The sequence below is a fragment of the Choloepus didactylus genome, chromosome X (genome assembly GCF_015220235.1).
Source record: "Choloepus didactylus isolate mChoDid1 chromosome X, mChoDid1.pri, whole genome shotgun sequence".
NCBI lineage: Eukaryota > Metazoa > Chordata > Mammalia > Pilosa > Megalonychidae > Choloepus > Choloepus didactylus.
This window is the reverse complement of record NC_051334.1, coordinates 87,487,658-87,501,322: the sequence shown is the minus strand read 5'-3', so window position 1 is coordinate 87,501,322 and position 13,665 is coordinate 87,487,658. Positions and strand designations below refer to the sequence as shown.

At 41.1% G+C, this 13,665-nt stretch overlaps 1 protein-coding gene across 1 annotated transcript; it reads left to right on the top strand.

Moving 5' to 3' along the window:
• The first annotated feature begins 415 nt into the window (after positions 1 to 415).
• RTL3 (retrotransposon Gag like 3) lies at positions 416 to 6,814 on the top strand. The gene is given in 8 exon segments (XM_037820842.1): positions 416 to 469; positions 5,182 to 5,320; positions 5,323 to 5,408; positions 5,410 to 5,639; positions 5,684 to 6,092; positions 6,094 to 6,409; positions 6,412 to 6,732; positions 6,735 to 6,814. Coding segments are annotated over 8 exon segments (1,635 nt in total).
• The last annotated feature ends 6,851 nt before the right edge of the window (positions 6,815 to 13,665 follow it).

Below are 13,665 nucleotides of genomic sequence, written 5' to 3'. Positions count from 1 at the left end.
GCCAATGCCTCAGTGTCTGGCATGGAGGATAGCTCTCCCCACACCTGCTGCTGATTTTCTTGGGGCCAGGGATCAGAGGGGTGCCCAAAGGAGAAAGAAACCATGCCCCTCACAGACATCTCTCCGGCAGCCTGGGGATGCTCCCGCCCGGAGCCGAACCCACAGCCCAGAGCCGTGCCAAGAAACCCAGTGTGATGGGGAGTCTTTCCTGCAGCACCACACACACACCACAATATTGGCCATGGACAGTGGCCTTTAGTGCACACTCAGCTAATTGTCCCAGAGCTGGGAAGGCGGAGCTGTGCAAAAAGGAGTAAATTAACATGCCCCATTCAACAATCTTTAAAGCAGGCTGGGAATGCCCCTGCATGGCCCAGTGGCCCAGGGCTTCCCTGGAGGCCAGCACACACTTGTGATGTGGCACAGCCTCCCCTCAGCAGAGGTACTGGAAGAGCACCGCTGGGATAAGGTACCTGCTCAGAAATCCCAGAGACCCTATGTCAATACCAAAGACTTGTGGGTCAGCGGCAGAGACAATCTGTGGCAAGACTGAAATGAAGGCTTAGACTCTTGTAACAGCCTTAAATCTCCAGGAACACCTGGGAGGTTTGATTATTAAAGCTGCCCTGCCTCCCTAACCACCCAAACATGCACCCCATATTCAGGGCAGACAGCACCAACAACACACCCAAACTTAGTGCACCAATTGAACCCCACAAGAATCAGATCCCCACACACCAAAGACAAAGTTGGGGAGAACTCACATGAGGGGAATACGTGACTCGCAGATGCCATCTGCTGGCTAGTTAGAGAAAGTTTGGAGATCAGTATTTATTTACATCCAGAAGGAACCCTATCAAGTAAAACAAATACCTAGAGGCCAAAAACAACAGAAAATCTTAAAGCATATGATAAAACCAGATGATATGGAGAACCCAAACCCAAACACCCAAATCAAAAGATCAGAAGAGGCACAGTACTTGGTGTAATTAAAGACCTAAAATCAAACAATGAGAGCCTGGCACAGGACATAAAGGACATGAAGAAGAACATGGCACAGGATATAAAGGACATAAAGAAGACCCTAGAAGAGCATAAAGAAGTAACTGAAAGAGTAAATAAAAAATAGAAGATCTTATAGAAATAAAAGAAACTGTTGGCCAAATTAAAAAGACTCTCGATACTCATAATACAAGATTAGAGGAAGTTGAACAATGACTCAGTGTCCTCAATGACCACAGAATGGAAAATGAAAGAACAAAAGAAAGATTGGGGAAAAAATTGAAAAAATCAAAATGGATCTCAGGGATATGATAGATAAAATAAAATGTCCAAACTTAAGACTCATTTGCGTCCCAGAAGGGGAAGAGAAGGGTAAAGGTCTAGAAAGAGTATTCAAAGAAATTGTTGGGGAAAACTTTCCAAACCTTCTACACAATTTAAATACACAAAGCATAAATGCCCAGTGAACTCCAAATAGAATAAATCCAAATAAACCCACTCTGAGACATATTCTGATCAGACTGTCAAATACTGAAGAGAAAGATCAAGTTCTGAAAGCAGCAAGAGAAAAGCAATTCACCACATACAAAGGAAACAACAAAAGACTAAGTAGTGACTTCTCAGCGGCCACCATGAAAGCAAGAAGGCAGTGGCATGACATATTTAAAGTTCAGAGAGAGAAAAATTTCCAACCAAGAATACTTTATCCAGCAAAACTCTCCTTCAAATTTGAGGGAGAGTTTAAATTTTTCACAAACAAATGCTGAGAGATTAAAAGACGTGCCCTACTTCAGATACTAAAGGAGCCCTACCAACAGAGGAACAAAGAAAGGAGAGAGAGATATAGAAAAATTTAACAGACATATATAGAACATTACATCCCAAATCACCAGGACACACATTTTTCTCTAGTGATCATGGATCTTTCTCCAGAATAGACCCTACGCTGGGACATAAAACAAGCCTCAATAAATTTTCAAAAAAAAAAAAAACAATTGAATATATTCAAAGCACATTCTCTGACCACAATGGAATACAAATAGAAGGCAATAATTTTTGATTTGTAACTCCACTATTTACTCCCTGCAGGATATAAAATACATAAACTCTAATGACAAATCAGTGGTTTTGGACTCAATGTAAAATATGTAATTTTTGACAAGAACTACATAAAGGTGGGGGAATGGAGGAGTATAGGAACATAGTTTAAGTGTCCTATTGAAGTTAAGTTGATATCAAAGAAAAATAAGATTGTCATAGATTTAAGAGGTTAAATTTAAGCCCCACAGTAAACACAAAGATATTATCAGAGAATATGACCATAGAGATGAAAAGTAGAGTATGTGTTATGAGAAGTGGGGGAAGGAGCAATGGGGAGCTAAGAAATGAGTGTAGGGTTGCTGTTTGAGGTGAAGGGAAATTTCTAATAATGGATGGTGGGAAGGTGATAGCATTACAACATTCTAAATGTGATTAATCCCAATAATGGAATGCTAGGGAGGGGTTGGAATGGGAAAATTTAGGCTGTATATATGTTTCCACAATTGAAGAAAAAAAGAAAAAGCCTAAATAGGCAATGACAATTAAATGCCAAGGATGAGCCTGGATGGGATCTGAGGATGGAGGAGAGGAGGCTCAAAGGAACACAGTGGGGACATAAGAAAAAAAAGGAAATATATAATGTAAGCTTTGTATCAATGTTGAATTTCTTGAACTTCTTAGCTGTGCTTAATGGGATTGCATAAAAGAATGTTCTTATTCATGGGAAGTGTATACGTGAATTATAGTGTTTGTTCAAGGATGTGTGCAACTTGCTCTCATATGTTCAGAAGACAGAGCAATAGATGATGGATGATAGAGAGGGAGGGAGGGAGGGAAAGAAAGAAATGGTGGTGTGACAGGATGTTAAAGTTGGTGGATCAGGGTATTGGGGGAGGGGGTTCGGGTTATGCTGGAGTTCTGTGTAAGGGTTTTGTATTGCTTTTGCAACTGTTCCTGTAAGTTTGAATTTATTTCAAAATAAAATTTAAAAAAATTAAAGAAAAAAATATAGCAGGGAGGGACTCTAGGGACTAAGTTGTTAGGCAGGAGAAAGAACTGAGGGGGTTGCAGGGTGTTCTCTGAGGGAGAATTAAACAAACAGCCCAGTGTGAATGGAGTGTAAGGAGATTACGTGAGAGGGACACAAAAAATAAAGTCCCAAACCACCGTACTAAATCAGAAATGTTTGCAACTTTTCACAAGGGCAGTGGTATTTGTCCCAATTTCCTGATCCAATACTTAAAGTAACCAAAGACTGAGGAAATGAGGGTGCCTCACATTGATGCAGCATTCTACTTGCCTTACAGCTCAAAACTATGAGGTACTGTAAAAAAAAAAAGTCTTCCACCCTTGAAATAGCTATGTTACAGAGAAGAGTTGGAATGTGTTCTTGCAGTAGGTGGGTTTGTTTGAGTTCAGTGTGTGCAGAAAAGAAAAGCCTCCACAGCCAGTCACACACTTCCCTTCTCAGCCATGGTTACAGACAGCCAAGCTCCTGGACTGGGTCTCTGAATGGTAACGTATATTTATAAAGATTATCTTCCTTACTATTTCAGACATTTTACAAATAATATGCATGTGTCTAGTGAGCATACATATATATATATCACAATATATACATTGTTCTTTTTTGCTAGAGCTGCCATTATGCAAAATGCCAGAAATGGACTGGCTTTTATAAAGGGGGTTTATTTGGCTACAAATTTACTGTTCTAAGGCCATAAAAGTGTCCAAACTAAGGCATCAACAAGAGGATATCTTCACTGAAGGAATGCCAATGTTGTGCAGAACACCTCTTTCAGCTGGGAAGTCAAGTAGCTGGCATCTGCTGGTCCTTTGATCCTGGGTTGCATTTCAAAATGGCTTTCTCCAAAATATCTCTTGGCTTCTGTCTCTCTTAGCTTCTCTCAGCTCTCTTCTTGGTTCTCCTGGGGTGTTTCTTTCTAAATGTCTGGAAGTTCTCTCTTAGCTTCTCTGGGGGAAACTCTGGGCTTCACCTCTGAGCTTAGAATCTCCAAATGTCTTTCTGTCTGTATCTCCAAGTATCTCCAAGCATCTGGATCTGTGTTGGCTCCTTCAGTTTCTGTGGGTCCTGACTTAGCATACCCTGGGGCATTTTGTCTTCCCTGCTCTATGTGTGAGCTCTCTTTAAAGGACCCCAGTGATCTAATTAAGACCCACCCTGAAAGGGTGGGGTAACATTTCCATGGAAATGATCTAATCAAAAGGTCTCACCTACAGTTGGGTGGGTCACATCTCCACGGAAACAACCTAATCAAAAGTCCCACTCTAATCAAAATACTAGTAACTCTGCCCCCACAAGATTGCATTAAAGAACATGGATTTTGGGGGGACATAATAGATTCAAACCAGTATATATGGAGATGGGGAGAGAGAGAGAGAGAGAGGGGGAGAGAGAGAGAGAGAGAGAGAGAGAGAGAGAGAGAGAGAGAGAGAGAGAGAGAGAGAGAGAGAAGAGAAGAGAGGAGAGAAAGAGAGAAAGTTAACTTTTGCTTATTTTCTCCTGAGGCTGGTCTTCTGTGGTTACTTATGTGGTATGATTTCTGAAGTATCAGAAAGGGCTACCCAATGCCTTCTACTCTAGTCACCCCAAAATAGCTCTTGGGTTGGCCCACCACAGAGCCTAAAATCCCCACATTGCTCAAATATTTGATTTAGTCATTGAAAGCAGCTGTTGAAATCCAAGTGCTAAATTAGCATGTTAGGCAGACCTTAGAAATTAAAGACTATGTAAAACAAGAAAGTATATGGATAAATTCCCTGTGTTACAATGTTAATTTTTGAACAAATAATGCAAAATGACATACACAGTCACAGGACCACAGCCAGCATATATTCCCCAGCTCATGAACCGGAAACCCAGCACTGTCTGGAAGATTTTGTTCTGATTTATTTTGATCTAGTGCTTTCCATAGTATCTAATCCTCTGCTCCTTCTGTCTTCACAATGTGTCTGACACCTCCCCTTCCTAAGCTCTGGAGGCTCCCATTGGCATCCTGGTAATCAGCTTGCGGGGGCTCAAACCCAACCCCTTGGAAAACTCACAGATCCTGACGTGTGCCTGTGAGCACCTTTCAAGAAAGACCTCACAAGTGCCCACCCAATCTCTCTTGGCAGCAGACTGACAAACCAAATTCATTTCAACAAAAGGTGGTAGAGGACTTAGCAGCCTCCTGTATTGCTCTGAAGTTGGAAAATGAAATTCTACAGGCCCAAGTGCAGCAGCTGATGGAAGAAAATTCTGCTCTTCAGGCCCAGATCCAGAGCTCCAGGAGCCCAGAGCAGCCAAGGAGGATGAACCATTCCTGAAGCCCTCAGAGACCCAGGACCCACCCCCCCAACACACACACACACCCAGGACATTTGTTTTCCCCAGCAGCCTGGGAACTCCAAGAACCCCCAGGGGTCAAGGAACCCCAGAAGCCCACAGAACTCCAGGAGCTTCCAGCAGCTTGGGAGCCCCCAGAAGCCCAGGAACCTCAGAAGACCCCAATCACCCAAGATTTCCAGAAGCCTCTAGAGTTCCCAACAGTCCCAGAATTCATGGAGCTTCAAGCAACCCAGGAGCCCCAGGAGTCTCCAATGGCCCATGAGCTCTCAGCAGCTTGGGTGCCCCAAGATCCCCAGAGGCTGAGAAGCAACAGAAGCACCCAGTGCTCCAGGAAACCAACAAATCCCCACCAGCCATGGGAACCCAAGATCCTCCAGCAACCCAGGATGTCCCAGCAGACCAGGAGCCCAAGAATTCAGAACCCAAGTATCCCCCAAATATCCAAGAGCTCCAGGATACTCCACAATGCCAGGAGACTTTGGCATACCAGAAGCCCCTTGAGTTTTCATCTCCCCAGGAGTTTCTGGAGTCTCAAGTGCCCCAGGAGCCCCTAGATTCCTTGGAATCCCAGGAGTTCCTAGAGTTTTCAGCACCCCAGAAGTCCCTGGAGGGCTTAATAGCTGTTGAGACTTCAAAAGCTCCAGAGGTCCCACAAGTCCCCAGTGGGTTACAGGCTGCAGCTTTCCTACAGAATACCCCTTGACTTCAATGAGGATGCCCAGAAGCTGCCTGAGTTCTTGGTTCAATGAAATAGTTATGTGAGAGTCAGAGTACACCAGTATCTCACTGAAGCAGCCCTGGTAAGCTTCATTGGTAACTGCTTCCCATGTGAGGCAGGGAGGTGGTTCCAGCCCTTAGTAGATATCCAAAGTCCCCTGATGAAGCAATTTGAAATTTTAATAAGAGTGTTCCAGGATACTTTTGACAATCCAGAAAATATGCAGGATGCAAACTACTGCATCCATCAGCTCTGCCAAGGGGAGGACCTTGTCCAACAATATGCAACACATTTCCACTCATTGCTCAAGAACTTAACTACGATCAAAGCACTTTCTGTGTCCAGTTTCAGGAAAGCTTTGCCAGGTCTATCAGATGACTCTCTCACATAAGTCCTGCCAGCAACTTGTCTGATCTGATCACCATGTGTATCAGCCTAGAAGAGAAGCTAAATGGTAAGCCTGTTCACAATCCATTTCAGACAAACAACTTTGAAGAAATAGATGGGCCTGAGAGCCCACCAGCTGAATACCAAACTGTTCAGGCTGCAGGCAACTGCCCATACCTTAGCAAAGCTGAATGGGCCTGTCATCTTTAAAGTCACTTGCTCCTCTACTGTGGTCTCCTGGTCATTTTGCCAGAGTTGGCCTTGTCAAGCCTTATCATACCATGCAGGCAGGAACCATCAAGGGCTGGTGGTAAGGGGGACCCTGTGCAGGCCAGTCTATAAGTATGCATCCCCCTCTCTTCTAATATCTATCCATCTAGGAAGATGACAATTCTTCAAGCAAGCAATGGTAGATTCAGGCTCCTACAGAAACAGCATTGACCATTCTGTGGTTCTTCAAGAGAATCTGCCCACCCACAATAACATCTTCCCTTTGATGCTTGTAACTGCTGATGTCCATTCACTGATCAATGGACTTGCACCAAGGAAACACCACCTGTTGAAGTTGAATTTGGAAACCATGTTGAAGAGCTCCAGTTTGATATTATCCATGTACCCCAGTATCCTATGATTCTTGGAATCCACTGGCTTGAGACACATGACCCAAACATAAAGTGGAGTACCCACACTGTGTACTTTCCATCCCATATTATCACTAAAATTTGTTCAGATATCAGTGGAATAGAACACATTGTGATGAAATAATTTCTGGGTAGATCCTACATACTAATGACTGCTCCTGGCATCCTGTCTTCATTACCTCAGCTGTCATCAACATTTGCTGCTCTGTGAATCATCCACTGAACTTCTGGCAATGAACTAAGGCTAACTTACAACATCCCTGCCTCTTGGATCATGGACTGAGCCTGACAACTTTGAGCTGCTTTTTCCAACCAATCCTGCATGAGTCCCATCTCTGAACCTTGCATTATGCAGGGGGTATTTTAATTAAAATTTATACTATTATGTATGAAAATAGATATTAGAAACTAACACTGAAAAAGTGTAGTTGTTGGAATGACATTTTTTCTTATCAAGATATTCTTTATCATGACAATTGCAACAGCTTTTCAATAAAGAAAATAAATGTGCTAGTGATTTCTTTAAACAAATCAATAAACATCAGCAATTTCTACCTGTATTCAAATTATTTCTTTGGTTAGTTAAGGGAAGGGGATTAAGGGATAAGTAAGTTGGGAGAGAGGGAGGGAATTGGAAAAGGCTCCAAGTTTGGTTGGGTCACTGAGCATTCCAGGTTTAGTGACAGTTCAGTGGGTGATGTCATAAGGGTAAAAGGAGATGGAGGGAGTAGGGAAGCATTGGGGGAAAGTATAGAGAAGGCTGTAGAGAGGGTTTGGGGGAGACTGGGAAAAGGTTGGAGAAAGATCATGGTAGGACTGGGGATTGCTGGGGGCTACAGTAGGAAGACAGTGAAATTCCTAAAAATATAAAGGGAGTGCCAAAAGTGATACCAAACAGCTTTGAAGGCAATCTTCTTGGACTTCACCAGTTAACCAAAAAAGACACTGGAGCAGATAATGAGACACTTCAATCCTTCTGGTAAAGTGTCAAGGTTTTACACCCTGCATCAAGGAAATTTTCCATAGAACTTAGGCAGATGCATAGGAACAGGGTGGCTGGAATGGGTTCTCAACATATACAGATCACTAGTAACCAACTGTACCTCTCCTACACATACAATTTGCCCTGCCAGCCATGCTGCCTGCAGTACAGACAAGGAGAACTAAGTCAAGAAAGGAACTTATGTCCTTGTGGGACTTAAAGGGACAAGTGTTTTTATTTAAACACACACAAGAACTACAGAGATCTGGAGGATATAGGGGGTAAGATCAACAGGTGAGATGACATGTAGGGTGGTTCAAGCAGAACCTAATGCCTTTCCTCTGTGTTTTCAACTTCTCCTTGGGAGTGTCTCTCTTTGAGGCTAATTGAAGGGGATTCAACCTCTTACTAAGATAAATGGCTTAATAAATGACCACAACTCTAGAAGGAGATAAGAGAGGGACTTACCATTCATTGAACCTCTAATATGCATCAACTATAAAGTAAGGCATGTTGTACACATTAATTATCTTATTACTCCTCAGAACAAAAGAGTGAAGTAGGTATGCTTGCCCCTTATGATGTAAGGCATGATATGCACATTCATTATTTCATTACTTCTCAGAACATCCCAATGAAGGAGGTATGTTTGCCCCTATTTTATCAGTGAGCAAAAAGAGCAAAAAGAGGCCCAAAGTTACACAGCTTGTAAGTGATGGAGGCTGTTTGACCTCAAAGCCTCTAATGTATTGGTGAGTTCCCAACATGACTGCACAGCCAGGAGCTAAGAGAACCTTTTAAAGTAGGAAAAAACTTAGAAGGAAAATCTTAGGGACCGTTCACCCTAAGTTTCATCAACAAACCTCCTTATTTATCTCTTGAAAGTTTTAATGGCACAAACCACTTTCAGATTTCATGAAACTTTTTTTTGAGAGTTGGGGATCCATAGACAGTTAATTACCAGCAGGACCAGTGCATTAACTAAAAGTGAGTGTATCACCCCTCAAATTTTCTGCCCAGCCACTTCTATAATCAATCCAAATCCTATTCATTCTTAAATTCCACCTATTCTAGCTCTCACTGTCATCCTTTTTCTAACCTGAACAGTTTTGTCATATGTGGGGACCTTTCCCTAGGTATGTGACCTACACCCCAATCACCTCCTGCAACACAAACACACTTAGTCCAGGTGCAAGGATAGAATTTTCTACACTCCTCTCTTTGGCCACATAGCCTAGCATAGCTCCTGGTACATAAAAGTTTCCCCATAGTGACTGATTCAATGACATTGAAGTAGCATAACCCAGAGAAGGGTCTTATTTTCATGCCATGAGTTTTCTTATATTTTCTCCTACTCAACTGCTCATCTCTACTCTCTCTATCCCCATGACTAAACACTATTAATCAATGTGGAATTATCACAGAAAAAAAAAACTTTTAGCAGCAACAAAGAAAAAAACATAGCCATTTTTCTATCTGGCCATGGAGGCTTATTTAACCACAGTCAAATTCTTATTTCATGAACAGGGATTTTTCCCAAGCATCAATTACCTACTTATAGAATCACAGAATTTGCATGTTGGGAAAGACTCAAGAAATCTGTTCCCCTAATTTTACAGATGAGGTAGCTGAGGAGGCCCAGAGAGAAGAATGTTACTTAACATAGCTCAGTCTTTTCCAAATCTCTCCTGACTCCAACTCCAGTGTTCTCTTTTTGCCACAAGCCAATACTCTATTCTAGTAGCTAAAAATTGAGTATATGTGGTTTATACCCAGAAGATCAGAAATCATTGACATGAACAGACATTTGCACACTGATATTCATAGTGGCAATGTTCACAACTGCCAAAAGATAGAAACAATCCAAGTGTCCATTAACAGATGAGTGCATAAACAAAATGTGGTATATACGTAAGATGGAATACTATGCAGCAGTAACAAGGAATGAGGTCCTGAAACATATGAAAACATGGATGAACCTTGAAGACATAATGCTGAGTGAAATAAGTCAGACACAAAAGGAGAGATATTGTATGTTACCACTAATGTGAACTCACTGAATAACATAAAATCAGTGTCCTATAATATAGAATACAGGGGATCTAGAGATAGACAGAAGCTAGTGAGGGGGGAATGAAAACCTAATAGGTACAGACATAAAAATGAGGGTAAACTTAAAGGAAAGGTAATGGACAGGGGTGATGATGGTTCATTAATGGAATTGTAAGTATTAGTGCTGCATTGAAGGTGAACATGTTCGAAAGCAGTTCTTTAAAGGAATGTAACCCACAGAGTAGCACTATAAATATAAATAAGTGTTTGCATGATATACTTCTAAGGCATGACACTGGTAAAAAGAGTTAACAACAGAGTGGTATACGGAAAAACTACCCATTATGTATTATAGACTATATTTAATAGGAATACCTTACCAGAACTACACTAATACTAGGGATGAATAATTAGCAGCTGCTAAGAGCTCTGGGATGTTTTATGTTATGAAAAGTGTTTAAAATTGAGAGTGATGAAGATTGTACAACTAAGAGAAGATAATGTGAGACACTGATTCTTTCTCTTGCCAGGATATATGCTATGTGAAATTAGGAAACCCCTACTTAATAAGTCAAGCCCTTGATCTTGAGGCTTGCTCTTATGAAACTGAAGGCTGTAAATGGGAGACTAAATCTTCCTGTAATTATGCCTAAGAGACACCTCCAGAAAACCTCTTTTGTTGCTCAGATGTGGCCTTTCTTTTTCTAAGCCCAACCCAGCAAATAACTTCATTAACTACCCCCTAGGTGGGACATGACTCCCAGGGGAGTGAATCTCCTGGGAACATGGGACACAACTCCCAGGAATGAGCCTGGCCCTGGCTTTGAGGGATTGAAAAAATGCCTTCTTGACCAAAAGGAGGGAAAGAAAGGTAACAAAATAAAGTTACAGTGGCTAAGAGATTTCAAATAGAGTTGAGAGTCTATCCTGGAGGTTACTCTTATGCAAGCTCCAGCTAGTTATCCCAAATGTCCACAGTATGTTAAGCCCTAACCAACAGTAATTCCAAAATACCCAGGTCCCTACCTGAGATTCTACAAAAGTTTCACTCACTAAGTTTATCTCTCAGAAACTTAAAACCTCCAGAGTGTTCCTATCCATACAAGTCCTAAAACCCAGAAGCAAGTCTCTTTAAGAACAACAACCAGATGCAGCTCTCTTCCTCATAATGTCAACACCCTTTTCCAATATGAATAAGTTAAGGTAGTCATTGCCTAGACACCCCTGAATATCATGAAAATGATTAAATGGGAGGAAGGGGTAGCAACAGACAAGATAGGATTTAACAGAGGATTACAAATACTGAATCTTTACATAAACTTTTTAGATGCTAGGGTATTAGAGTAGCTAAAAGGAAATAACTGAAATGGTGGAACTATAACCCATAACAGTCTCTGAAATTTGCTCTATAGCTACTCATTAAATTGTACTTTAAAGTTATCACCTTTCTGTATCTATCTTTTTTTTTTTTTTTTTTTTCATACAAAACAAATTGTACTTTCGATTGTTTACAGTACCATTACATAGTTGTACATTCATCACCTAAATCAATCCCTGACACCTTCATTAGCACACACACAAAAATAACAAGAATAATAATTAGAGTGAAAAAGAGCAATTGAAGTAAAAAAGAACACTGGGTACCTTTGTCTGTCTGTTTCCCTCCCCTACTTTTCTACACATCCATCCATAAACTAGACAAAGTGGTGTTTGGTCCTTATGGCTTTCCCAATCCCATTGTCACCCCTCATAAGCTACATTTTTATACAACTGTCTTCGAGATTCATGGGTTCTGGGCTGTAGCCTGACAGTTCCAGGCATCCACCACCAGCTACCCCAATTCTTTAGAACCTAAAAAGGGTTGTCTAAAGTGTGCATAAGAGTGCCCACCAGAGTGACCTCTCGGCTCCTTTTGGAATCTCTCTGCCACTGAAGCTTATTTCATTTCCTTTCACATCCCCCTTTTGGTCAAGAAGATGTTCTCCGTCCCACGGTGCCAGGTCTACATTCCTCCCTGGGAGTCATATTCCACGTTGCCAGGGAGATTCACTTCCCTGGGTGTCTGATCCCACGTAGGGGGGAGGGCAGTGATTTCACCTTTCAAGTTGGCTTAGCCAGAGAGAGAGGGCCACATCTGAGCAACAAAGAGGCTCTGTATCTATCTTATATTTCACAATAAGGGAAGAACTGAAACTGTGAACTGCAACCTGTAACATTCTTTGGAATTACTTATATAACTGCTTTTTAAATTGTACTTTGAAAGTTATCATTTTTCTGTATATATGTTTTATTTCACAACAAGGAAATAACTGAAATTGTGGAACTGTAATCCACAACATTCTTTGAAATTTGCTATTTGTTAAATCATACTTTGAAAGTTATTACTGTTATGTATATATGTTAAATTTCATAATTAAAAAAAGTACTAAAAAATCAAGTAAGTGGCCAGCTCTGGGCTTTACTGTGGAGATTACTTAAACTGTAACATGAGAGATTTCCAGTGTATTCAAGTAGAAAAAATTAGCATGCATTAGAAAGCTATCATAGGTAATGAAATGCTAAATTTTGTGGTAGCAACAAGTTATTGTGAACTTATTCCCCAAATATACTGTGAACTGAAACATTGCACCTACTGATAAGACTAACAATAATTATCATTTAATAAGCATCTGCTTTGTGCCAGGCACTGTGCTGGATGATTCAGGTCTTTTCAACTGTTTGCAAGGTAGATATTGTGAGTTCCATTATACAAATCTAACAATTGAAGCCTACTGAGGTGAGATAATTTACCAAGGGTCAAGCTGTTAGGAAACGGTGGATTGTGAAAACAAATTCTGATCTGTCTCATGGAAAGCTGGGGTTCTATCCAGAAAACAAACAAACAAAAAACACTGCCTCTTTGACTGAATGATTCTTACTCTTTATTAACCATAATAATACTGATTCACTGAGTTCTATTACCTTAGAAAAATATGCTTATTCATTTGACAAGCTTTTTATCAAATGCCTACTATGTATTAGGCACAGGCATTGGAAGAAAGGAAGGGGAAAGTGAGAGAAAGAAGTACAAAGGTGTCTAAAGTACGACTCATGGTTCCTGCCATGACCATCATCGTACGGTGAACCTGTCATATAACACAGCACTGTGGTATACAGAGAAGAGAGCACTAATTCTGCTGTGGAGTTTACAAAAAGCATCATTTCACTGAAGAAGTATTGTAAGCTGAGTCTTGAAGGAATTTCATTGGAAGCAAGAGGAAGGACAGAGATTTCTAGGTTGAGTAAAGTACATATGAAAAAGCAAGTTGGAGGGATAGTGTGGTATCTTCAGAAGAAATAGTTCTATGTAACTGGAAAGTAGCCAGGTAAGGTGAAGTGCATGTGTATTTGTACAGGAATGTACATGGGGAGATGAAGCTTAACGAGGAGGTTGGGAATCTCAAGTTAAAGACCCTATGAAACTGGCTAAGGAGTTCAAACTATCCTTTTG